The sequence below is a fragment of the Artibeus jamaicensis genome, unplaced genomic scaffold (assembly GCF_021234435.1).
Source record: "Artibeus jamaicensis isolate MK-2021 breed Jamaican fruit bat unplaced genomic scaffold, CSHL_Jam_final contig_419, whole genome shotgun sequence".
Classification (NCBI taxonomy): domain Eukaryota; kingdom Metazoa; phylum Chordata; class Mammalia; order Chiroptera; family Phyllostomidae; genus Artibeus; species Artibeus jamaicensis.
In genome coordinates, this window is record NW_026521824.1 from 1,644,187 (window position 1) to 1,670,141 (window position 25,955).

General features: G+C 46.5%; 1 protein-coding gene across 11 annotated transcripts in view; it reads right to left on the bottom strand.

The window, feature by feature from the left end:
• The window catches only part of TOM1L2 (target of myb1 like 2 membrane trafficking protein), a 130,414-nt gene that overhangs the window by 45,974 nt on the left and 58,485 nt on the right, over positions 1 to 25,955 (bottom strand). For 9 of the 11 annotated variants that reach the window (XM_053665665.1, XM_053665663.1, XM_053665662.1 and 6 more), the window contains 2 exons: positions 6,983 to 7,067; positions 33 to 111 (listed from right to left, as the gene is read on the bottom strand). In XM_053665665.1, coding sequence (XP_053521640.1) covers positions 33 to 111; positions 6,983 to 7,067 — 164 coding nt within the window. Of the gene's footprint in view, positions 1 to 32; positions 112 to 5,345; positions 5,498 to 6,982; positions 7,069 to 25,955 lie in introns of those variants that run through there. The other 2 variants (XM_053665661.1, XM_053665664.1) reach the window with 2 other exon arrangements.

Below are 25,955 nucleotides of genomic sequence, written 5' to 3' on the forward strand. Positions count from 1 at the left end.
TGCCACCCCACCCACCAGAGGACAGCACTCACTGTTAATGCCAACATCACTTCTTTGTAGTTCCGGTTCCCGTTGAGCCGCTTCTTCAGGGCTCGAATGGCATCCTTTGGCCTGGAGAAAAGGACATATTAAGATCCCTGAAAATTATGCTTCAGGTCCCTATCCTACAAATTCACTCCCATTTGTGTGAACTAGCATATATACAAAGTTACTCGCTGCAGGAGGTTTATAAATGCAAAAGAGTGGAAACAAACTAAATGTCCATCAACATGAAACAGGTTAAATTAAATTGTTTTTATCCACATAATGAAACACTATGCAGCTGCAAAAAAACAAAAAAAACCCAAAAATATCTTTGCCCTGGCCAGGTGTTTCCGTTGGTTGGAGTGTCATCCTGCACACCAAAGGGCTGCAAGCTTGATTCCTGGTCAGGGCACACATTAGTGGTGAGCTCTGTCCTTGCTTGGGGTGTGTACGGGGTGCAACCCACTGATCTTTCTCGCTCCCTGCCTTTCTCTCTAAAATCAATAACCATGTCCTCGGGTAAGGATTATAAATATAAGCTATTTTAAAAAGAGAATCAATACTCCTTATGTACCAACATGGAGCAAACTTTGGGAAGGAGTCATCTGCAGAGCAGCGCGCACGCTACTGTTTGAGTTACACAGGACGGCACACAGACACGGCACCACACAGACACAGCACGCATGCCTGCACAGGAAGAGACTCTCTAGAGAGAGCCATAAGAAGCCGGGAACTTTGGCTGCCCCTTAGGAGGGGAGCTGGGTGACAGAGGTGACAGGCAAGTTTTTCACTGGATTGTATATTTGTAGCCCTTTTGAAGTTTGCGTCATGTGTAAGTGTTACTCATCCAAACCATAGACAAGGCACCGGTGCGTGGGCTCACTGAAGAAGCCGCAGAGACAGCGGCCAGGTGCCTGCTCAGGCCTGATGCTCAGACCCTCCCAGTTCTTTGGGACTCCTTCTTCCCCAAGAAAACTTCAGTCTCCTCAAAACCCTAGGAATTGTGTGCTTTTTTAGGTGATGGATCTTATGTGGATTGCTAAAGACAACCTCGCAGAATTATAGGCAGTCTCCAGTTTACAAGTGGGCCATGTTTAAAAGTTCACTCATAAACTGATTATGTGGAACTTGGAACACAGCCTTCCTTAAATCACTGTTAGAGCTGGGAGTTTGTCCCCAGCCAGCCATCTAAGAGCACCTATTGGTTACAGTTCTTATGTTTAACATGTTATTTAATTTACTCTCAGCCAAGATAAAACAAAGGTGTGGGACTAAGAGCTCCCTTTGGCACGAAGCCCTGCCCATGAACGCCCTATCACCTGAGCTCTGGGGAGCCCCAGCCCAGCTGCAGGGACTGCCTTTTGCTATAACAAGTGGGCCCCACACTTCTGCAGGCTGACATGTCGATACATCTGGGTCTTTCCAAAGTTGAAGGTTGGTAAGTCAGTAACCTCCTATTCCTAAAGGTCTAAAATATTTATCATCTAGTTACCAAACAGAAAAGTCCTTTCAAATGTGTATGAGGAAGTTGGGGTGGGGGTGGAAGTGCTGCTAATCAGCCCAATTTAGACAGAAACACACTGTAGCAAGGCAAGGCTTCTGTTACCATAGGTAGTTAACTAGTTATTAATAAGAAAGAGAGCAAAGAGAATTAAACATTGAGCTTAAGAAAATGGGCACCTATTTCCCATTCCCAACTTGAAAAATGACTGCCTGCAGGAATTCTTGGCTTTTGAGTCCAAGGGCTAATGGGACAAAGCTCCCTGGGGAAGGGGTCCTTGCCAAGTGTGTTTGCAGTATGGCTGCAGTTTCCAAATAGGAATGCTAATTTCTGCAAATATGGGACTTGACAAGCTCTTGGCTTGGAGGACTGGTTGTGAACTTGAGCTGGTGAAGGTCAGCAGCTACTGGCGAGGAGCACTGATTGATTTCATCTCTCAAAGGCTCTGCACCAAGCCATAGCTAGCCCTGACCCATGGCTGCCATCCCTCTCAATCTAGTCTCATTCCTCTCCTCTTGAGCTTCCATGGAGCAGAAAAATGGGTACAAACTCCAGGGATGCAATCACACTGAGCTCACAGAGTATAGCGCTGCCAGAGCTCTTCTGGTGTGGAGGCAATGGTGGCGGAGGGAAATTGGAGTCAGCAGTCTCTCCCCTTGGAGTTAAAATGAAAATTCATCCTCAGGAAGTACTGACTGGGAATGACTGAGTAAGCACAAAAAACAAGTATTTACCTCTCTCCCTGGGGAAGAAGCCTCAGGGAGGAGGATCAAAGGCACGTCAGAGGAACTGCAAAGTTTCAAGCACCAGCAGCAGATCAGACAGATTAGAAACAGGCAGAAAACAGAGAAGGAAGAATCGAGAGCCAAGATGGAGCCGGAAGAACCATGAGGCAATGATGTGTGTGAGATGCCCCAACACCCACAAGAGCTTTGGAGAGAAAGGTTACGCCCCTCAGGGCTCTGCACTGCGGGGCATAATCCGAGTCTCAGAGGACTTGGATTTGGCCTCAGGACTGCCTTCAGCCTTCCCAAAGTGACCTCCGACCGCAGCCTCATAAGAGACCTTCTTTCCAGTCATACTGAACTTATCTTGTCCTTCAGCTCCAGAAATGCCATTCCAGAAATGTTTCCTCCTTATTCCCTGATGGAGGACAATGGCTGCCCCCACCCCCTCATCCTGAACACCTCCTCTCCCTCCTGCCCCCCCCCCCCCCCCACTCAACTACTCTCTAGCTCTATGGCGTTTTTCCAGAGGTTACTCCTCTTTGCCCCCTACTGCCTAGAGGCTGGGAAACAGACAGAGCTTCAGAGAGCTGGGAAGATCCAGCCACATCATGAACATGACCCAGGTCAACGGGTCCTCATCAGAGCCACACATCAGAAACAAAGAGTTCTTACCAAATCCATGTGCCTATGCCCTAATTAGGTAGAATAGGGTGAGAAGCCCGGTAAACAGGGTCTAAAACCTTCCTGGGTAGACAACTTGGCCAGGTACTCCTGATTAATGACAGAAGATCCAGGACATGTGGGGCTGCCACACACAGCCCCAGCCCTGGAAATCAGAAAAAGTGCAGGGAGGAGCTGTGGGGGGCCCATCAGGACCCCAGCCTCCCAGAGGCAGAGCTCTGAATAAATAAAAGCACTGCAGGCATAGTGTTATTGGCTTGCACCTGAACTTCAGAGCTGTGGGGTGAGACTTTTGGCAAGTGACCAGCCTACTCTGGGCCTGACCCCTCAACATTAATGTGGACTGTCCCTACTGCATGGGGCTGCCAGGAGGGAGTAGGGTGCTGCATGAGCTGGTTCGATCCAGAGCTTGGCACCACACATGTCCCCTATTTGTTAATGAGGAAACCAAGACACAGAGAGATTAGGCAACTCACTCAGGGCCACATGACAAGTTAGTAGAGGTCCTACGACCACAGCCTAGGCTGGTGCCTCAAGGCTCCGTGCCCCTAACCTCATTACACTCCCCTTTCTATGTGTATCATCCCCCTCCACCTCTTCACTTGGCTGACCCCAGATTCTACTTGGACGTCCCCTCCTCCAAGAATCCTTTCCTTGTGACGGCCCCAGGCTGGCTTACTGCCTTTGTGACAGTCCCTCCGGTTGGCTCTCTTAGCTTCTTTCTCAGAGGACTTGTCACAGTGTGTTATGATTATATTCACATGCCTCCATTCCTCATAGGGACTTAATTTATTTATTCACTTAGCTAAGAAATATTTGTCAAAAGCCAGTTATGTGCACACTGTGCTGGGTGCTGGGGGGTGAAACAGTGGCAAAACAGAATTTCTGCCCACAGGGAGAGCACAGTCCAGGGGGAGCTGGAGATGAGACAGAGAGTCTAACAAATGTCATGCAAACACGTAAGTTTAAACTGTGATGAGAGTGAGTGTCAAACAGGGTATTACGAAACCACACAACAGGGGGGCTTGTCCAAGTCAGGAGGGACAGCATCAGGGAAATGAGATGCAGTAAATGAAAGACTAGTCAGTGATGGGGGGTGGGTGGGGGCAGAGGACACACTAGGCCTGCAGCCCTGAAGCAGGATGAAGTGGGCAGGGGACATGTGGGGAGAGGCTTGTAGTCACCTCACAGCAGAGGTGAGGGCAAGAAGTCCCGGGAGGCACAAGGGCACCCTCTGAAAAGTGCACGAACAGAAGAGTGGGTCACTTCAGCAGGCACGAGCTCCTCTGAGGACTGTGAGAGCAGCAGACCCCACTGCAGACCTTGGAAAGAGGCCTCAGTCCTTCTGGAGTGAGTGGGTCCCATGCCAGCACATTTGTGTCTACGTCCCTCCTGTTTGTGGAGAACTGCGAACAGGGTACAGGGCTTGGGAAAGCTCGAGGGATCTGTGGGGCTGAGAGGGAGGGTGAGGGGAGAGGACCCCAAATGGAGTGGCAGAGGGGCCCGATTATCCCACAGGGTGTGTGGAGGATTTTTACCCCAAGAGAACACTTGTTGGCAAGGGAGTGACTCTGTGAGTCCTGCGTCTCTGAGTCCCTGCCTGCAGCACAGAGGGCAGATGGAGAGAAAGAGGCAAAGGTCAGTTGGTTGCCCAAGGGTGCAGCCCATCTCTGGGGGGCGGCACAGGAAGAAGGCTCTTCACAACCTGACCTGAACCACCTCTGTTCCAGACAACCCCCTCCCCATTTCCTTGCTGTACCCCACAACCACCCACACCCCACCCTGCTGCCCCTTCCATGTCCCCCATAGCTACAGGGCATGCTTCTCCTTTCCCTGCTGTCCTGGGGGCACAGGCCCAGGCCGGCCTCCAGGAGGCTGCATCTTTGAGTCTGCCACACGCTCTTTTGCGCAGCCCGGCTAGCTCTGCATGGGGAACACCTCGAGAACAGCCACACACCCACCTTGATATCTGGGCCTCCCCCTGTGGGGTCCACAAATGCGGCATAGCAACTATATAAAGAAGTAAATGAGTGGCATCTAAGGCGGACGTGAAGAGGAAAGGAGCCCAGTGATGACGGCCTTAGAAAGGTGGAGTCCCCAACAACTGTGTGATTCCAATCTGTGTACCGGGCACCGAGATGAGCGCGTGCCCTCAGACTGCAGAAATGAGCCATCTTTCACGAAGCACTCCCAGATGCCCATCTCCGGCATGGGCTCTACTCCCAATTCCAGCCTTCTCTGTGCCAGCCCCCTTCAGCATCTGCAGTGGTGGGCGCTGGGGCTTCACTGGCAAGTCAGTCTGCACTGCTGACCTCTGCCCCCGCAGTCCGCTCCATCCCTGTATCCTTGACTCCTCCCTCACTCCCACGTCAGCACATTCATTGGTTCCCCCTTCTAAATATATTCAGTACCTGATCATCTCTCACTGCCTCCTCTGCCATCATCCAAGTCAAAGTTGCCACCTCGCACAACAGGATGAGGTAAGAGCCTCCTAATGGATTCTTTGTTTCCGCCCTTGGTCCATTCCCAGCCAGGCCACTCTGCACATGGTAGCCAGTGATCTCTTTGAAATGAAAGTTACACCATGCCTTAGCTCTGCTCAGATCATCCAAGGGATCCCTGCTTCTCCCCCTCCACCCCCCACCCCCGCCAAGGTCAAGTCCAAGGTCCTGGTGCCTTTGTTGTCTGGGTCCAGACATCTCTGACTTCCCCTCCTGGTACCCTCCTCCTCACCCACTCCATTCCAGCCCCACTGGCCTCCTTGCTATTTTTTTTTAAAGATTCTATTTATTTATTTTTAGAGAGAGGGGAAAGAAGGGAGGAAGAGAGAGAGAGAAACATCAAAGTGGGGCTGCCTCCTGCACATGCCCCACCGGGGCCCCAGCCCACAACCCAGGCATGCGCCACAATTGGGAATCGAACTGTCAACCCTCCAGTTTGCAGGTCAGCACCCAATCCACTGAGCCACACCAGTCAGGGCCTCTGCTATTTTAAAACACACCAGACGCCCTCAGTCCCAGGACTTCCGTGCTTGCTGTTCCCTCTGTTGCAAAGTTCTTCCCTGGTACAATCCTCACTCCTCAGCCCCTCATTTCCTACACATCTCTGTTCAGTGCACCTTCTGTGAGGCTTTCCTTGACGATTCCATTTAAAATTGTTAATTCTCGGCCCTCTCCTGCCCTGTGCCCTACTGCGACCTCAGGACAGACACCAGCGCCCAGCACATGTGCTGAATGAAAGCAGGAGCAACCTTAGGAGGCTAGTCCCCATTTTATATCTGATCAGGCTGTGACAGTGTCATAGTGCAAGCTCAGGGATGCCTGAGTCCTGCTCCTCTCCTACCACTCCCGAAATGGTTTAAGATGACATGGTGATGGTAGGTTCCATTTTTATGGTGTGGACAGAGGGCAAGTACAGGCTACTTGGGAAGAAGTGGGATGAGAACGCAGCTGCGATGTAGACAGGGCCCTAATGTGCCCAATGACAGAAGACACAGCAGCACAGGGTGGCTTTCGGGTGAAAGCCCACCCACTACAGAACCCCTGGCTGCTCTGGCCACAGGCGCACTTTCTTACAGCTTGCCTCCCTCTGTGGACACGGCAGCCTCCCTCTGTGGACACGGCAGCCTCTCTCTCTGATTGCCAGGCCCCAGTCCAGCAAAGCAAGAGGACACAGTCTTAAGTCTACGAAGGGAGGGCAGAGGTCAGGAAGGAGAGGAGGGCAGAGGGGCTGATCTGGCCAAAGAGACCAACGACCACTGGGAACCAAGTAACCAAGCAACTTCATTTTCACTTGTGATTAAAAGCAGGTTATTAAAAGAGGGTGTCCATGCTCTAACTCTTCAATGCCACTGGGGAAGTGGGAGGAGTAGATAGGAAGAGGAAAGAGAATTAAGAGTGTCAGGTACTAAATGTCATCAGGTATTAAATGCCAAGACAAGCTAAAAACAAAACAAGAAGTATAATACCCAACACCCTTAAACCCGGACAGGCTTTGAGTTTCACCAGGAGCTGACAGCTTCCTAGGGGGGTGGCAGGGACACACGTACCCTTCATCTGTCTCATTGATGATGTCGCAGATCTCCATGTTCAGCGTCCAGTCCTCGCTCTGCAAGGAGCCATCTGTGGCCTTTTCTGTAAAGCCAGAGAGAAAACTGGTTGACATTTCTCTTGAACAAGGGGCCCTGGCAGGAAACAGGAAGGGACCAGAACAACCACATTCTCCCAAACCAATGGGCTGAGCCAACAGAGCAGTTCTGGGGGTTCTGCTTTCACAAGAGAACACCCAGCATGAGATCTGGGCCTGGAGGCCAATGTCATAACACTGTCCTTCATCTACCAAATTCCAGACTGAAAAGCTCATGACAGGCCTATGCTATTAAAAATCACCCAAAGCTCTCTGTGCCTCCCATACAACAGATGGCTGCGTCTTCCTGCGCAGCCAGGTAAAAGGAGTTGCACCGAGACAGGATAGTGAAGGTCAGATTGAACCGATTTGACTGTACTGGGCGCCTGGTCACCAGGGCTGCCTTTTACTCTGTCAAAGTAGATACTGTCGCCATCAATCACCCTTTCATTGACCTCAACTACATGTTCTATACGTTCTGGCATGAGTCTACTCATGGCAAATTCAAAGGCATAGTCAAGGCTGAGAATGGGAAACTTGTCATCAATGGACAGCCTACCTCCATCTTCCAGCAGCAAGACTGTGCCAGCATCAAATGGGTGATGCCAGTGTGGAGTGTGCTGTGGAGCTCAGGGCTATCTTTACCACGCACTCCTGCACCTTCCATGCCAGGGCTGGCATGGCCCACAGTGATCACTTTGTCAAGCTCATTTCCTGGTGTGACAATGAATTTGGCTACAGAATGGGGTGGTAGACCTTATGGTCTACATGGCCTCCAAGGGGTAAGAGCCCCCTGGACCACCAGCCCCAGAAAGAGGAAGAGAGGCCCTTAGCTGCTGGGGAATTCTTGCCCCAAATTGCCCCCAATACAATGACAATCCCCTGATCGCCAGATTCCATCCCCGAAGAAGGGGAGGGGCTTTGGGAGCCCTGCCTTGTCAAGCACCATCAATGATGTTCACTGCACCCCACCAAAAGAAAAAAAAATCCAAACAGGGAGAATGTTAAGTTTACTAGCCCACAGATTCTGGAGCCAAACTACCTGGATGTGAATACAAGCTCCACCACTTACTAGCTACGTGACTTGGGCAAACGACTTGACTTCTATGTGCCGAATTTCCTCATTTGTAAACTATCCCATACAGTTGTTGTGATGATTCAAAATAAAGCTCACCCTGGCCAGGCCACCTGCTCAGTGGGTTGGAGCATCGTCCTGTACACCAAAAGGCTGCAGGTTTGATTCCAGTCAGGGGATGTATGGGAGGCAGCCAATCAATGTTTCTCTCTCACATCGATGTCTGTCCGCCCCCTTTGCCCCCAACTCAATAAACGTATCCTCGGGTAAGGCTTAATATGTGGGTGTGTAAAGCCCTTGAAATAGAGCTGAAGACAGAGCTGGGACCATTAGGCAGTTGCTATTATAATTTTAAAAATCAACTTTAGTAGTTAAAAACTATGTCTTGAATAAGGAGGAGATAGAGGGGCCATCATTTTTTTAAGATACTGCTAGGCACGGTGTTAGGTGCTTCATGTACAGTATTTTATTTTAGCCACAGAATGACTTCCTGGCCATTCAGTGGAAAAGGACAGTTTTCTCAACAAAGGGCACTGGGAAAACTGGATGTCTACACACCACAGGGTGAAAATGGGCCTTCTTCCTATATCACAGGTAAGCATTAACTCGACATGGATAAAAGATGTAAACCTACAAGGGACAACTCTCAGAAGAAAACATTTTTTAAAAACGCTTTGTAACATGGGATTTAATAATAATTTCATGGATATGACACCAAAAACACAAGCAACAGAAAAAAATAGATAAATTGGGCTACAAAAAAATAAAACCTTTTTGTGCATCAAAGGACACAGAGAATAGAGCATTCAAGAGAGTAAAGAGGCCAACTTATGGCAAGTGAGAAAATATTTGCAAATCACATATAAGTAATTAATATTTAAAGAACTTTCACAACTCAACAATAAAAACCTCAATTAAAAAATGGGGAAAGGAGCCCTGGCTGGTGTAGCTCAGTGGACTGCGCACAGGCCTGAGAAGCAAAGGGTCAGAGGCTCGATTCCCAGTCAGGGCACAGGCCTGGGTTGCAGGCCATGCTCCCAGCAGGGGATGCATGAGAGGTAAACACACATTGATTATTTTTCTTCCTCTCTTTCTCCCTCCCTTCCCTTCTCTCTAAAAAACAAATAAATGAAAATGGGGAAAGGATCAGAACAGACATTTCTTCAAATTTAAATAGTCAACAAGTACATTAAAAAATGCTCAATAATGTCAAGGATTAGGAATATGTAAATCAAAACCACAGCGAGATACCACCTCATGCCCATTAGGACGGTTGCTATAAAAAACCCAGAATATAACAAGTGCTGACAAGGCTGTGGAGAAATCAGAACCTTGGCGCACTGTCGGTGGAGACATAAAATGAAGCAGCTGCTGTGGAAGGTAGTCTGGCAGCTCTTCAACAAATTACAAAAGGAATTACCATTTGATCCAGCAGCTTCACTTCTGGGTTTGCACCCAGAGGAACTGAAGACAGGGTCTCAAAAGAGAGATCTGTGTACCCAGACTCATAGCAGCATCACTCACAACAGTCTGAGGGTGGAAGCTACCCTGGTGGCCACTAGTGAACATTGTTTGTATGTACCATGTACAAAACGTGGTACATACACACAATGGAATATTGTTCAGCCTTAATAAGGAAATTCTGACACATGCTACATGGATGAACCCTGAGGACATTGTGCTAAGTGAAATTAACCAAACAGAAAAAAAGACAAATACTGTAAAGAAGGAAACGAGGTTCAAGAAGGGTGGGTCCTTGGCCAGTATTGCAGAACCGAATTGAACACTGAATCCCAGTAAATGAACAGAAGTGCTGACCCTCAGGGTGAGCTGTGGTACCGATAACTCAGCCCAAGCCTGTCTGTCCCTGAAGCACAGGCACTTGCCTGATGCTACTAAGCCACATGCCGGAAAAGGCAGGGTTCAGATACAAAGTTGGTATCTTAGATGAAGTCTAAACCTGCCCCACTCTAACTGTATGACTCATGAGAGGAATACCATCACCACCATTTTAACAAAAGCTTTACAAACCCACACTGATGCTCAAAGAATGAAAGAGATGACCTCTGTACAAGCTGGGAGCATCGTGTTTTACTAGATGCAGCTCTGGAGAAGTGACGCTTGTTTTTTACATAACATACTAGGACTCATACATCCAAACAAAGGCCCAACTTACAGTGACAACACACTTCAAAAATACTGTTACTGCTCAAAATATTTGTGCAACAGCCTTCATTCTGGATTAAAAGGCCTCACTGTTTTAATTTTGACCAAGAAAGCTGTATCACCAACTTTTCACCCTCTTTATTCACTGCCCTTCACACCCGAGTACTCTTTACCCCCTGAAGAAGCAAACCTACCCATGAAGAGTGAGAACCTGCCCCAGACAAATGCCACAGAGCAGCAGATAGGGCAGGGTGCAGAGGATGCTCCAAGATCAGCGGGACCTGTAAGCAAAGTCCACAGACGGTGCTGGTCTGGCAGAGACAGGGGCAGTGTTTGCTACCTGCCCACAAGAGGAGGGAAGTGTGTGCAGGGACAGAAAGAGGGAGAGGACAAGGACTCCTTGGAGCCTGCTCAGAGCCAGGAGGCCCCAGGAGTCTCCTCTCCTTTCCTGCCTGTGGCATGCCTCTGGGAAAGAGGCCCCTTCCCAAACCTGCAAGCGCTGCCAGGGGACCTCCAGGGGAAATTAGAGCCATGGTGGGTGCAGCCAGGGTAGGAAGGGTTGGGGAGGGACAGACACCCAGGAAGAACGGCTGAAAGCACTATGTAGTCTAGCAAACAAAAGCCTGAGCGCAGGGGCTACAGGGGCAGCAGGAGGCAGCACACAGCAAGGCCACGGATGCCCTGACCAGCATGCTTCGCCCAGGGGCAAGAGAGGCCCCAGTCAGCAGTCTGGAGGCTGCAGCAAAGGCTCCTGAGCAGGGAGGAGGGTGCATGAAATGATCTGTGCCTGCAGCCCCTGCTCTTCTTGCCACACTGTCTCTGAACAGCCCTCTCCTTCCGAGCTCCCAGTCCCAGAAGGTGTGACTCACACCCACAACCACATGCAGCAGAGGACTGTCTGCAGCCATGGACCCGGCAGTCTCCTCAGAAGAAGGCCAATCCTAATAAAATAGCTCTGCCTGCTGGCCAGGGCTTGCTACCCTTCTCAGACAGCAAGGGTAGAGGACAGCTGGCCAAAGAGTCATCCTGCACTCATCATCTGTCCCTGTCATAGCAAGGGCAATAGCACATACTCTCACGGGAAAGAAAGTATCAAGGCTGCACTTTGGTAGGGCCACAAGGGACACTGTCTTAGGAGGTTAATAGAGGAAATATTAAATCAATGAAATCTCATTTCCAAGTTCAGTTTAGCAGCAGAATCCATTAACCTTATATTCACCCCCTCCCTTCCAGCTAAGAATACCGGGAAGAGGTTCAAAGGCATAATAACTCATCCTCACGGCCAGTGTATTCTATTCAATTACTAGGATTTGGCGTTTTCAAGCTACAAGATATAAACTTGTTTTGATTATGAAGAACCAACCCCAAAAGAATGCTTCTTTCTTCTCGTTTTGCTTGAGATGCCACACAGACCCAGCCAGGGGCACCTGGCTCTGTTCAAACAGCCGATGGGGAGCAGTGCTGACTCAGGACCTCACAGCAACTCTTACTCTTCTCTCCTCACACAAACACCCCCAGCCGCCATGGGAGCAAAGCTGTGTTTGATTGCCTCTGGAACTGCAGCCACTCAGTGTGGGCTCCCCCACTCCATCCTGCCCCAGGCCAGAGGAAGCGAAGTTCAATCTCATTTCTTTGGTCACGTGAATTGTCAAAACCTGAAATAAATCCTGCTGCAACAGCAGAAACACAATGCTCCAGGAAGCAAGGAGGCAAGGAGGCAAGTCATTCCTACCAGCCAGCCATCGGGTGGGATAAAGATCAAATGACCCTGGTTGCAAAGTAGTGATCTCTCAGAGGTCCTGGTGATATGCTGACAGCCAGGAGCTGGGCAGGGCTTGGCTGGGAGACACACAACTCCCATTAAACATTCAGAGTAAAAGAATATGCCATCCTGATTGTGTTCCCATGACATTTTCTCTACTCAGAAAACACTGCCTCCCGCCTGGTGCAGGCCAGAGGCCAGGGATGCCCTACAGCCTCAGTACTGCGATCGTCAGTGCTTCCCGGGGCTCAGCCCCCCTGCCACCGCCCCCCCCCCCACGTAGTCTGAAGTCCATGGCAGTTCTGGGGGGAAGGAGCCCCACAGTCCAGGGACTTGGTTTCTTGGCTACTGCCTTCTATACTTTGATGTTAAATATAGTGACTTCAGAAGCAGCCAGTGCCAGAAGGTCAGAGAGAGCTAAAACCAGCTCTCTTTTACCTGAGAGCTGGTTTTTGCATTTAGCAACATCCTTTTGGTGAGATTAGAGGAAAATCAGCCAAATTATCTGCTTCTCTACCCATCGAGGGTGTGGGTAGGAGCCCAGAGGTAGCAGCACGAAGGAAGAACACTCAGGGTTCTCTGTGCCAGGTGTGGAGAAGGGAAAGAAGGGGTTTGGATGGGCAGGAAGCTCAGTTTGTATCATGGCCTGATAACACGAGATGAACCTTCTGGATTACTGTATGCTAGTCAGGCAGGCTGGCAACTGCCAGTCAGGTAGAAAAATCAACCTTGACATCCTACCAAAAAATCATTACTGTCTACTGCTTCAGATTCCTGACAAGCTTCATGAATGTTAATTGCAGACCCCACCCCCTCTTCCACTGGGAAGTCAAGAGAATAAATTCCAAATACACATCCCTAACTTTGTAGGCTGTCCTTTCTCATGGCAGTTGTCCTCACTCCTCCATCGCCCCTACAAGAAGGAAGAAAGCAGGGCCAGAAGGAGGTGCACAAAATGCCACTGACCAGCCTGCAGACCACTGCAAGGCAGTTTTCTCTGGAACTTTAAGGCAAAAGGAAACTCCATGGCCCTCGTGCCATTTAACCAAGGTTGTAGGACATGAGATGTGCCATGGACTGTCCTCAGAGCTGCAGAGAGGGAGAGGCAGGGAGGCATCAGTCATGGGGCAGGCCAGCCTGGAGCAGAGGACAACCATGGCATTCTGGGCGGTTTTGACAGCTGTGCCCTTGTGCCACAGAGCTGAGAGGGAACTAATGGCAACTCCACCACACACACTGTGACATGCCTCTTTAGGCAGAGCACACAGGACAAGAGAAGCCAGAATAAACCAGCCGGAGACCGTGTGAAGTTCAAGAGGGGCCTACTAAGCTTCTGTCCCTCGCTCCCAGCTAGAGAGAGCACTGGGGAAGGCAAGATATAGAGCAGTTATTCCCAAACTTGGCTGTAGGTTACAATCCCCTGGAAGCCTTTAAAAAATATTCTGGTTTGTGTCCACCCCATGCCTTCCAAACAGTACCTGTGAGGTCCAAGGCCCAGGTACTGATGTGCTCTAAGAGCTCCCCACATGGTTCAATGTGCAGCTGGGCTGAGAACCCTACTTCAGGGCAAGGAAGGTCAACGGTCATCCAGCCAAGGCAAATGGACTGCACAACTGCCCAGTGCTGAGCGCTGGGAACACAGGGGAGGGTAAGACAGACCTTGCTCCAGCCCTGCTGGGGCTCACAGCCCAGAGCGGTTCAGGGGAGGAGCAAGTGATCCTGGTTCCAGTTCTGACTTTGCCAATGATGATCCAAGCTCCTGGGCTATTTAGTCCCTTTTTCTCTCTGGGCCCTAGGTTTCCTGCCAAACCTAGGGCTGAGAGGTAATCATTTGGGCTGAGATAACAGCCCAGATGATCTCTGATCCTCACCCATCCCCTCCAGCTCCCCCCACACACTCTGATAGGATGTTGGCCTGTGTATACTTTTCTTCTTGTGGGTAATTTTGTGGTAAAATACACATGACAAAAATTTACCATTTTAAGGTAAGCATCCAACTTCATTCTTTTGCATGTGAATATCCAGCTTTTGTTGAAAAGTACCATTTGTTGAAAAGGCTGTCCTTTCTCTCTTGAATGGTTTTGGAACCCTTGTGGAAAATCAATTGATTATATATGGGAGGGTTTATTTCCAATGTCTTTAATCGATTCCACTGGTTACTATGTCTATCCTTGTGCCAGCACCACAGTGTCATAATTATTTTAAGTTTTGAACTTTTCTATTGATTTGAGAGAGAGAGAGAGAGATCAATTTGTTGCTCTACTTTACTTATGCATTCACTGGCTGACTCTTGTCCATGCCCTGACCAGGCATGGAACCTACGACCTTGGTATATCAGGACAACGCTCTGACCAGCTGAGCTACCTGGCCAGGGCTAAGTTTTGAAATCAGAAACTATGAGTCCTCCAACTTTGTCCTTTTTTCTCAAGGTTGTTTTGGCTGTTTGGGTTCTCTTGAGTTTCCATATGGATTTTAGGATGGCTTTTTTTTTTTTTAAGTTTCTGCAAAAAATGTTGGGATTTTGATTGGGGTTAAATTGAGTCTATAAATCACTTTGGGTAGCAGTATCACCTTAAAATATTAAGTCTTTTAATCCATGAACATGAGCTGTCTTTCCATTTACTTATGTCTCCTTTAATTTCTTTCAGCAGTGTGTTGTAGCTTCCCCATGTATAAGCCTTTGCCTCCTTGATTAATTCCTAGGGATTTTGTTCTTTTAGATGCTATTGTAAATGAAACTGTTTTCTTAATTTCCTTTTTGGATTGTTCATTGTTAATGTATATAAACAGCTGATTTTTAGTGCTGATTTTGTATTCTTGCAACTTTGCTGGATTTATTAGTTCTAAAAGTTTTTTTCCACAAAATGTTTAGGGTTTTCTATATATAAGGTCATGTCACCTACAGAGATAATTTTACTTCTTCCTTTCCCATCGGGATGCTTTTTCTTTGTTTTTCCTCCTTAATTGCCCCAGCTAGGACTTTCAATCCTGTGCCAAATAGAAGTGAGGAAAGTAGGCTTCCTTGGGCTTATGTACACTTTTACACAATCTGACCACCCTCTGGGAAAGTAGGCAAAGCTGAAGGAAAGGCCCACCTGAGTCCTCATTCCACAGAACAGCAAGTTATTTGCTGAAGGATCAAAGAAGCAAGTGCATCAGTGTCTGGAAGGCTCTGTAAGTCAAGGGGCCTTGGCTCTCTGCTTTCCTCTCTGAGGAAACCATCTCAAGACTTCTGTGATCAGAAAGCCTGCACTGCAGCCTGCCTGCCCATGCTCAGCTCCAAACCTCTCTCTTCTCCAAAGCCTCCTCCAGTGCTTCCCCAAAGAGATCTGACAGGCTCCAGCAGCTGAAAGCATCATCCATGCAAGAACTGGGCTTTCTACACGGTACTAATGCCATTCTGAAAGGTTCCTCCAATCTCACTGGCTTAGCAAGACATGAGTAAATTCTGTATCTAAACCTGAAGATGCATGAAGGCAGGATGTCTTCATTTCCTCACAAGGGCCCAAACTTATGGTGACAAGAGTCCTTTATAAATGAAATGATGAGTGAGGCCCTGGGATGACAGGCACTGAATAGTGTGGGGAGATCAGAGCTAGGCTCCTAGTCATCCCTGCATTTTCCTTTGGACACAGGAGCAGGAGAAATGGCATCATAGTAGAGAATGTAATCAGGGGGTTTGAACTCAGACCGTGGTGTGAGTCTTAGTTCTGCCACTCGTTGTGTAACACCAGGGCAGTAACTTGACCTTTCTAAGCTTTCTGTCATCTGTAAAATGTGCTTATTGTAGCACTTTTCCCACATAGTTGTTCTGAGAGTAAAGTACATAACACATACAGAGCATCTGACAAAGCCCCAGACACAGAGTAACGGTCCGCCACACTGTGGTCAGTGGTCATCATGATTACTTTTATGACCAACTGCTCTTCCCAAAGGGATTCTGCCTGCACTCCCCTTGCACTCTGCAATTACCATGTCTCCACTGCCACCTACAGGTAAGCGGCCATGCACAAGCCATGCCCAGCAGATTCAGTGTTCTTGGATCCTGCAAATGTCTCCAGCCTTTCTGATTTCTGGTTTTCTGAGCCAGGAGCACTCCATACCTAGAAGAAGCACCAGGGGCTCCCATTCCAGAAGGAAGCCCCCAAACAATCTGGCCCACCCTCAAGATGAAGAAACAGCCACGGCACAATTTCCTGAAATTCAAATATTAAAACTCCAAGAGGTTTCAGAGACCATCTAGCAAAGGAGATTCCACATGAGTTACTCAAAACAGACATCACATTTCCCAGATCTCTAGAAATGTGGGGGCGAGGGGGCACAGTGCTGCTACTGGCTCCCCACTGGCAGCGTCCATGACCTCCAAGCTACTACTGACCCACTGTTCTCAAGTCTTCAAGAAAATAGCACTCATTTCCTTCACACACACGCACACGCACACACACACACACACACAAGCAGGGAGAGAATCAAAGCCAATTTTGAGCATCAAAACCGAGCCTAATACTCGGTCTGGGCCAAGTTCTTCACATGCATTATCCTATGTAACCCTCTTCCCCCCTCCAGACAGGTTATCCACCTCCTAATAGGTGAAGAAAACAAAGCCCAGATTGTTGACCGGCAGTGTATAGCTGGTAAGTAGCAGCACTGCCAACCACATGACCCAGGTTTTCCTGGTAGACTTGGCCTTAGACCCTAAACAGAGGGTCGGAGTGTGGCAAAAACCACCCTTGCCTCAAGAGCAGGTTGGGAAAGGGTTCCTAGATTCCAGCCTACCCTCCTGATTTTGCAGGTGAAGGCTAAAACCCGGGGGCAAGAAGTGTAAAGGATGGCCCTGATGAAGGGTTGGGTACAATTAGCTGCTGGATTAGCCTTTTTACCTTGTTCTTTCTTTATCAATAAACTTTTAATATCAGAGTAATTTTAGAGTTACTGGGAAGTTGCAAAGATTATATAAAGGGTCCCCATATGCTCTTCTCCCAGTTTCTGTTAATGTCATTGTCTTACATAACCAATGTTCATTTGTCCAAATAAAAAATGAACATTAGCACAGTACTGTTCACTAAACTCCAGACTGGATTAGGAATGTTCCAGTTTTCCTACTAATGCCCCTTTTTGTCCAGGAGCCAATCCGGTTGGCACACTGCATTTAGTCTCCCACCTTGTAAATCTTCTTTTCTTTCAAGACCAGCAAATTCACAAAATCACTGCGAACAGAGCCTCCTGTCTGGAGCACTGGGTTCTGAAGGGCAGCTCCTCCAACACTAGGCCTAATTAGGACATCACACCCTCCCACGCCCGGAACAAAGGAGCCCTTCAGACCAGGCAGACAACAGAGAAAAGGGAAGCTTGTTGGCACACAGGCTGCAGGCTGCCAACCCAAGCTCTTTTTTAACTGGAATTCCCTTGAGGAGGATCCACAGATTTAAAATGCATTTGGGGTGTATTCCCTACAAGCAGAGCCACTGGTTTGATATATTTCCATCCTTGTATTTAACAGAGTATTACCTGTGGATCACAGAAGAGTGTGAGAGAGGAGTTGGGGGGAGACACTGATTTAGGGCTGGGGTGACAATGGGCCACTGGGGGGGAGGTGCCCCAGCAGGGCCAGCCTGCCCAGGGGCTGCTCTCTAACGGTCAGGTAGGCCAGGCGGGCGGGCCATTGGGACGATAAAAGGTCCCCTGGGAGCTGGTGCAGCTCTGGTTAGAACTGCATCGAAGCTCAGAGGATATGCTGCCAATTGCTTCCTTCCAAGAGCGCTTTCTGGGGGCTGTTCACCTGGCCCCTGTGAACCTCGAGGGATAGGAGATGGCCAGCCACTTTCACCGTGCACTGCCTGCACCCAGGCCCTGTTCCAGCTGCTCCTGAATGCAGAGATGTACCTGCTCAGAGAAGACTTGAGTGTCCTGAGGGTGGGGGAACAGGCAAGGCCACCCAAAGGCTTCCCAGTTCAACTTAAAAACTTTAACTGAGAGGCCTCACCCTGCCAGGCACCCTACGAGGGTGGGACAGAAAAAGCAAGCAAGATGGATCACCTACCAATAAGGAGGTCACCGGGCAGGACACCTGCAAACAAGCAACCAGTACCCAATGCAAGGAGTGTTAGAATAGGAGTGTATGAAAGAAAGAAAGGCTCACATGCCAGGAGATGACCAAGGAACAGCTAATCATGCTGAAGAGGAAGAGGAGGGTTCTGTGAAAGCTAAAGGAAGGACCTGGTGAAATGGAAGAGCAGGAATCTGGAAGAGGGGGAGGCAGCAGGAACAGGCTGAGCAGAGATCTGAAGGCCTGCCAAGACTGGAAGGAAACACTGGGCTGTGGAGAAGGGGAGCAGCGCGAGGAGGCCAGCTGGTGAGAGCCCTTTCATTTTCCAGGAATCTGCTTTCCGAGGGGGTCAGAGGGAGGGGCTTCCCAAAAGAACTGACAGGTCACTCTGGGACTAGCATGAGGCTGTGCTGGAGTGCACCACACAGAGATACGAGCCAGGTTGGTCATAACTGCTCAGAGAAGGGGGGGAGGGGCAGGGCAGCACTTGGTCTAAGGCATAGTTTTGAATGTAATACGCTAGGGTCATTCCTGGATCATGTGATTCTGGGCAAATTTCCTCACCTCCGAACTTCAGTTTAGTCATCTATAAAATGGGCAAAAAGAGTCATACCAATGAATTAGTGAGATAAAACACAAAGCGATGAACCTGGCACTCAGTGAGCATGCAATAAATACGAACTCCAACTCTTCACGCATGTATTAAGAGGGCGGTCCCTCAGGGAAGACCACAGGCGCGCAGGCAAGGCCAAAGGATAGGCAGTGGCCTCTGAGGCACTCACAGCAGCCCCTAAGCAGGGGGAAGAGGCCACCCCAAGGCCTCCTTAGAGCACGAGCAGGCTGGACCAGGACAGGGTGGCCTTCTGTTGACCAGTCCCTCGGAGTAGCCAGGAATAGCGGCCAGTCTAAAAGAACGGTCTCCTTCCTGCCTCAGAGCACGACAATGAAACTCCAAGCCTGGAGAAAACCTCCCCAAAGGGACCCAAGGCTCATGCCTGTCATGCTTAGAAAAGCCACGGAGCTCTAACAGGATGAGCAAAGAGCTGTCCTTTGGAACTAAGCAAAAAGAAACGCTCTCCCTGCTACCAGCAGACCCTCTGCAGCACGCTGGGCATCTGTGGGCAGCAGCCAGGAACAACCCAGCACAGTGAGGCTCGAATACGAGCTGGCTGTCCCTATGCCTAGAGGCCTAGTCTTAGGAAGAATAGCAGCTAACGATGAAAAACACCCATATTAAAACAATGAAGTTAAACCCGTATTTCAAATTAACACCTTTAAAAGAATAATACCCACTGCTGGAAAGGTTACAGTGAAACCATTAGATGGGGCAAGGGTCTCAAGGCCATGGTTCTTACTAATGCTATTCTTGCTAAATGTTAAAATGTAGAACAGTATTTTGCAGACCAGCTTTAACTGGATGCATCTGACAACCCAACACAACTGACCACAAAGAAGAAATCAACATATAACTGACCAAATCGTGTATACAAGCAGTGGCTAAGCCTCCCTTCCCAGAGACTCAGCTTTGACTGTGACCTGTCCTTTACTTGCTGTAAGTAAATAAAGCTACCTTGCAACAGCCAGGTCTCCTTGAATGGGTCTCCCCGGGGCGAATCCCTTGAGGTTAGTAACAAATCTGGTAACACAGAGGAAACTCTCCTAGATGGACACCCTCTTGGCCTGGTGTGGACTCTTGGTGAGTCAATGGGCAGCTTGTCAGGACAGTACTAGCCTGTGTCTCCATTGGATGGAGCGTCTGCCCTACAGGGAACCCCCACTTGGTGCTAAATCTTTCATTATACATATATTTAAAATAGGGTGTATATTTTTGGTAAAGAAGGTATGGAAAAGAGAGGTACACTTTTGGAGAAGGAAAAAATAAAATGTGTTTTTAGATAACAAAAGATATAAAGGACATGTGTTTTATTGATAAAGAAAAAGGAAAAATAATTATGCCCTAGAATAAAATGATTGTTTTAAAATAAGGAGAGAAAAGTAGGACAAAAGGGGAAAGATATTTATAAGTTACAGACCCTCAGTGCATACTGCAAAAGGTGTGTATGCATTGCACAAGGTTCATTAAGAAGGGATCTTAAGATGTATGTATCTGAACTCTAATCTTTTAAAAAGTCTTTTGTTACTTACAGACAATTACTGTTTTACTCTGATGCTTTTACAAAAATGTTTCTATCAAGATGTTTCATCTTCAGAGAGATTCATGGAGAAGACTCTTGACACTCTAAAATACAAAAATCCATGTGTGTTAACATTTAAAGGTGTTAACTCTCACTTAGATGTTTAACTCCTGGTGGATGTCAGTCCCAGTAAAGGTACCAGACTTAAAAGAATACTTTTCCTGGGACAAGTATTACAATGACTGCCATAGCAACACTAGACAATACCCCTGCTCTTGAACACATTCTAGCTAAGCAAGGTGAAGTTTGCTCTGTGGTTAATATCTCTTGTCCTACTTAGCTAAAACACCTCTGATGAAATAAAGTTAAAACTAAATATAATCCAGGAACAAGCCAAATGGCTAAATACCCCAATGTCCATCAAATGGTGAATAAACAAAATATGATACATCCACACAATGGAATAGTATTTGGCAATAAAAAGGAATGAAATTCTGCTATGTGCTACACCATGGTTGAACTTTGAAAATGTTATGCCAGGTGAAAAAAGCCAGATACCATGAAGGACAAACACTTTATGACTGTACTTATGTTAGAAGGCACATTCACAGAGAGCAGAAGGGTGTTGCCAGAACAGGGGTGGGATGGGGGGTGGTGTTGGGTGGGTATGGGGCTTCAGTTTGGGAGGATGAAAAGGTTCTGCAGATGGATAGTGGTGGTGGCCGTATACATCTGAATATACTTAATGCCACTGAACTATACACTTCAAACACCTAAGATGGCTAACTTTTGTTATGTACATTTTATCACAATGTTTTAAGTGGGGGAAAAAAGACCACAGGTTGCATGATTCCATGTACAGAAAATGTCCAGAATAGGCAAATCTGTAGAGGCAAATTAGATTAGAGGTTGCCTATGGTCAGGGAAAATGGGAAGTGATCACAAACGGGGATGATGAAAATGCCCTAAAAACTGACTGTGGTGACGGCTGCACAACTCTGTGAGTGTACTGAAACCACTGGAACCTACACTTCAAATGAATACATTGCATGGTATGTGAACTGTATCTGAATAAAGCTGTTGAAAAAAGGGGGAAAGCTACCCACATTTTCAATATGGTATTATAGGAACATGTTCAATACAGTATCATTTAAAATTCTTTTTTTTTTAGATTTTTATTTATTTATCTTTAGAGGGGAAGGAAAGGAGAGAAGGAGAGAAATATCAATGTATGGTTGCCTCTCGTGCATCCCTGCTGGAAACTGGCCCGCAACCCAGACATGTGCCCTGACTGGGAATCGAACTGCGATCCTTTGGTTCGCAGGCCTGTGCTCAATCCACTGAGCTACACCAGTCAGGGCTAAAATTCTTAAAACTTCCTAAACATACAGAAAAGTGATGGCTAAGTATTGGGTTGGCCAAAAATTCCATTGAGGTTTTTTTTTGTAAAATAAAAGACATATTTTTCATTTTCACCAATAACTTATATTGCTTTGGATATTTTAAGTATGTGGACTGTCTCCTACTATTGGCTTCTACTGGGTAGAGGCCAGGGGTGCTGCTAAACAGCTTCCAATGCACAAGACAGCCCCCAGAAAAGAATTATTTGGCCAAGATGTCACTCACTAGTATGAAGAAACCTTGCAAAGCATTTTTTGACATGTTTGATCAGTCATGGCACTTTCTCTATACATTGCACAAATCTTTTTTTGCATTTTAGTTGCGTTTTTACCTTTCTTGAGATAGTAAAGCATAATATGCTGAAAATGTTGTATATTTTCTTCCACCTTCAATATTAAAATGGATGAACAAGAATTCACCATTTTTTTTTAAATGCACACCGATAGGACAGCTGTCACAATACAATCTAACAAAATTGTTTCAAATGAAGTTAAAGGCAACTAAGTACTACTAGAGCCATTGTACAAAAAAAAACCTAAAGGAACTTTTTGGTCAACCCAATAAACTGTCAACTCAACGAAATAGCCACTATAAGTAATTATATTACTTATAGCGATTAATTGTAAGTAATTATACTTAGAGCCTTTATAAGTAATAATTACTAAAACATACAGAAACATTTTGTAATGGTGTAAAGAAAACAAGACACGAAATTGTTTTTTTTAAACAGGTTGCATATGGATACTGTCTGGGAGAGAAATGCCAAAAAAAGTGAAAATAATCAATGTGTCAAAGTATTTGGCTTAGACGCAAATCTTTAAAATGTTTTTCTGAGGACTTCAGTCAAGATGGAGGCACAGGTAAACACAGCTCGCCTCCTTGCACAACCACAGCAAAAATTACCACTCAACTATAAACCACCTACACAGAAACAAACAGGGAGGCAGCCAAAGTGAGGAGACAAACATGGCCCAAATGAAAGAACAGCTCGAAAGCCCAGAAAAAGAACTAAACAAAATGGAGATAAACAATCTCCATTTGCAGAGTTCAAAACACTGGTAATTAGGATGCTCGAGGAACTCACTGGGGTCTTCAATAGCATAAGAAAGACCCAGGCAAAAATGCAGGTTATACTAGGTGGAATAAAGAAAAATATACAAGGAACCAAGAGTGAAGGGGATGAAGCTGAGAATCAAATCAATGATTTGGAACATAAGGAAGAAAAAACATTCAATCAGAACAACAAAAAGAAAAAAAATCCAAAAAAAACCAAGGATAGGCTAAGGAGTCTCAGGGACAACTTTAAATGTATCAGGTTTCAAATTATAGAGGTGCCAGAAGAAGAGAAAGAGTAAGAAATTGAAAGGTTATTTGAAAAAGTAATGAAAGAAAACTTCCCTAATTTAGTGAAGGAAATAGACATACAAGTCTGGGAAACACAGAGTCCTAAACAAGATGGACCCAAAGAGGCCCACACCAAGACACAGCATAATTAAAGTGCCAAAGGTTAAAAGATAAAGAGAGAATCTTGAAAGCAGCAAGAAAAAAGCAGATACTTACCTACAATGGAGTTCCCATAAGACCATCAAAAGAAACTTCACAGGCTAAAAGGGACTGGCAAGAAGTATTCGAAGTGATGAAAAGCAAGGACCTACAAACTAGATTACTCTATCCAGCAAAACTATGGGTTAGAATCTAAGGGCAGATAAAGTGTTTCCTAGGCAAGGTTAAGCTAAAGAAGTTCATCATCACAAAGCCTTTATCATATGAAATGTTAAAGGGACTTATTTAAGAAGTAGAACAAAACTATGAACATTAAAATGGCAATAAATTCACAACTATCAACAACAGAATCTAAAAAACAAACTAAGCAAACAACCAGAACAGGGACAGAATAGAATCATAGGTAAGGAGATCATTTGGAGGGTTATCAGCTGGGAGGGGGAAGGGGGAAGGGGGAGAATAGGAGAAAAGGTGCAGGGATTAAGAAGTGCAAATTGGTAAGTACAGAATAGGTAGGGGGAGGTTAAGAATAGTATGGGAAATGGAGAAGCCAAAGAACTTTTATATGTATGACCCATGGACACAAACTAAGAGGGGGACTGTCAGAGGGAAATGGGGTGCTGGGCAGAGGGGGATAGAGGAAAAAAACTGGCACAAGTGAAATAGCATAATCAATAAAATATATTTAAAAAGAAATATTTTTTTTCTATTATTATTGTTTTATAAAGATGGGAAGGGAAAATTATTATTTTTAAAAAGACTAAAATGGCAAACTCAAGCCCTGGCTGGTATAGCTCAGTGGATTGAGCGCGGGCCTGCGAACCACACGATCACGGTTCGATTCCCAGTCAGGGCACATGCCTGGGTTGCAGGCCGGTTCCCTGCAGGCCGGTTCCCTGCAGGCCAGTTCCCAGCAGGGGACACACAAAAGGCAACCATACATTGATGTTTCTCTCCCTCTCTCCTTCCCCCCCTTCCCCTCTAAAGATAAATAATAAAAATATTTTTAAAAAATAAATAAAATGGCAAACTCATATCCAAAACTAAAATCCAGTTATTTAATTTTTTCATCAAAAATAGGCACAGAGAATAAGGCTGTCCTGAATGTAGGTAAATCTTTTTGACTATAAAGACTATTTTCCCTAAGAATAAAAGCCCTCTAATCCCAATATCTTTGAAAAGGCATTTTCATCCTGCCCTGGTTTCCCTATTAACTCCCCCTTGTCCTAGCACGTGTTACCCATGGTTTGTGTTTTTGCCACCTGGTAGGGCACCAAACCGAGAACCAGTCTGGGCTGGGAGATGCAGACATTATGTGCATAGGTGATCTGCATTCCAAAGCCAGATACAGCAGGCTTCTGAATCACCTGGAAAACTATTCCTATCCCAAACATGGGAAAATCAATAGTGAGAGCAAACAGGGAGATTACATTTAAGTTTAACCATGTTTAAATAGGAAGAAGAGACCCAACACAAACATGCATTCTTATTTGTACAATATTTAAAATTCACAGAGGTATTGCACACAGGTTGTATAACTTATTAATGACAATGTGACTTTAACCCTAGTTCTAGCTGGGTCACCTTGCCAAAACCACCAAACAAATCTTGCCAAGGGAAACACAAAAATAAGATGATCAAAATCCAGTTCCCACTGGATGCTAGGCATTTTCCTAGTATCTTGAAATTTTTATTGTAGAAAAAGAAACATAGTATCTGTTGGGAACCACCCTGCCTGGGTTCAGAAGCTGTAACTCCCCCATAATTAAGGCTAAGTAAAAAAGCCTTGGGACCACAAGTCACTAAGGAGACAAAGCTTATCTCCTTGGAAGGGGCACTGCCTCTGCCCCCTTTACTTCATCCTGCCTGGCCCCAGGTGGATGACTGGTTAGTCAATGAGGGGTAAGGTCCTCAAGGGAGGGATGACCTAAGACAGGCATGGTCACAAGGGTGCCCTCAGGGAAGGACTTGGAGGGCTATAGGAAAAGGGGGCGATGTCAACTAAACTGCCATGAGTTGATAATTGTTGGAATTTGGTGATAAATACACAGGAGTTCATCATAATAGTTCTCCTTTTATATATGTTTGAAATTTTCCATAATGAAAGTAATTCAGTTGGAAAGGCATAAAACCATTCACAATTTTGACCCAGCAAATATACCCCTAAGGAAATGAGCTAGGAGGGAGAGAGCTGATTTTGCAAAGATCCGTAATTGAGAAAAACTCTGTTATTCTCAACAGATGAGAGATGGCTAAGCAACAAGGGTATATCAATAGGCAAAAGAAAATGCTACACAGCTTTAAAAAATGATAAATACTTTGGCCAGGTTGCTAAGTGGAAATTGGTATAGTAATGCTAAGTGAAAAACAGGCATCATAAAATATTATGTGCATAACAACCACAAGGTAAAAATACATTCACATAATGAACGGGTCAAAAGAGAACACAGGAGGCTGCACCCTTCCTTTGACTCTGAGCTCCACTGCATCTTCTCAGTGAGGCCCTGACCACCAGCTGTGTGTGAGCATACACTGGCTGAATTAACTGTGCTCTTCTGGGAACCATCACCCTTGCTTGCCGATTTCCCCGAAACCCCTAACCTCCGTAGTGGTTCCTCATAACCTGCCTTCTCTGATAGAAAAAATTCTACAGCACATAGTGGATACTCAACAAATGCTTGTCAAATAGAATAAAATAGAAATAGCTGCTCGGGAAAGCCATTAGGGAAAAGACATTCTTCAGCAATTACTGGAGAACATGCTTCCATTTCAGATTCACCGAAGTGCTTTTGTGTCTGTATGCTTGGG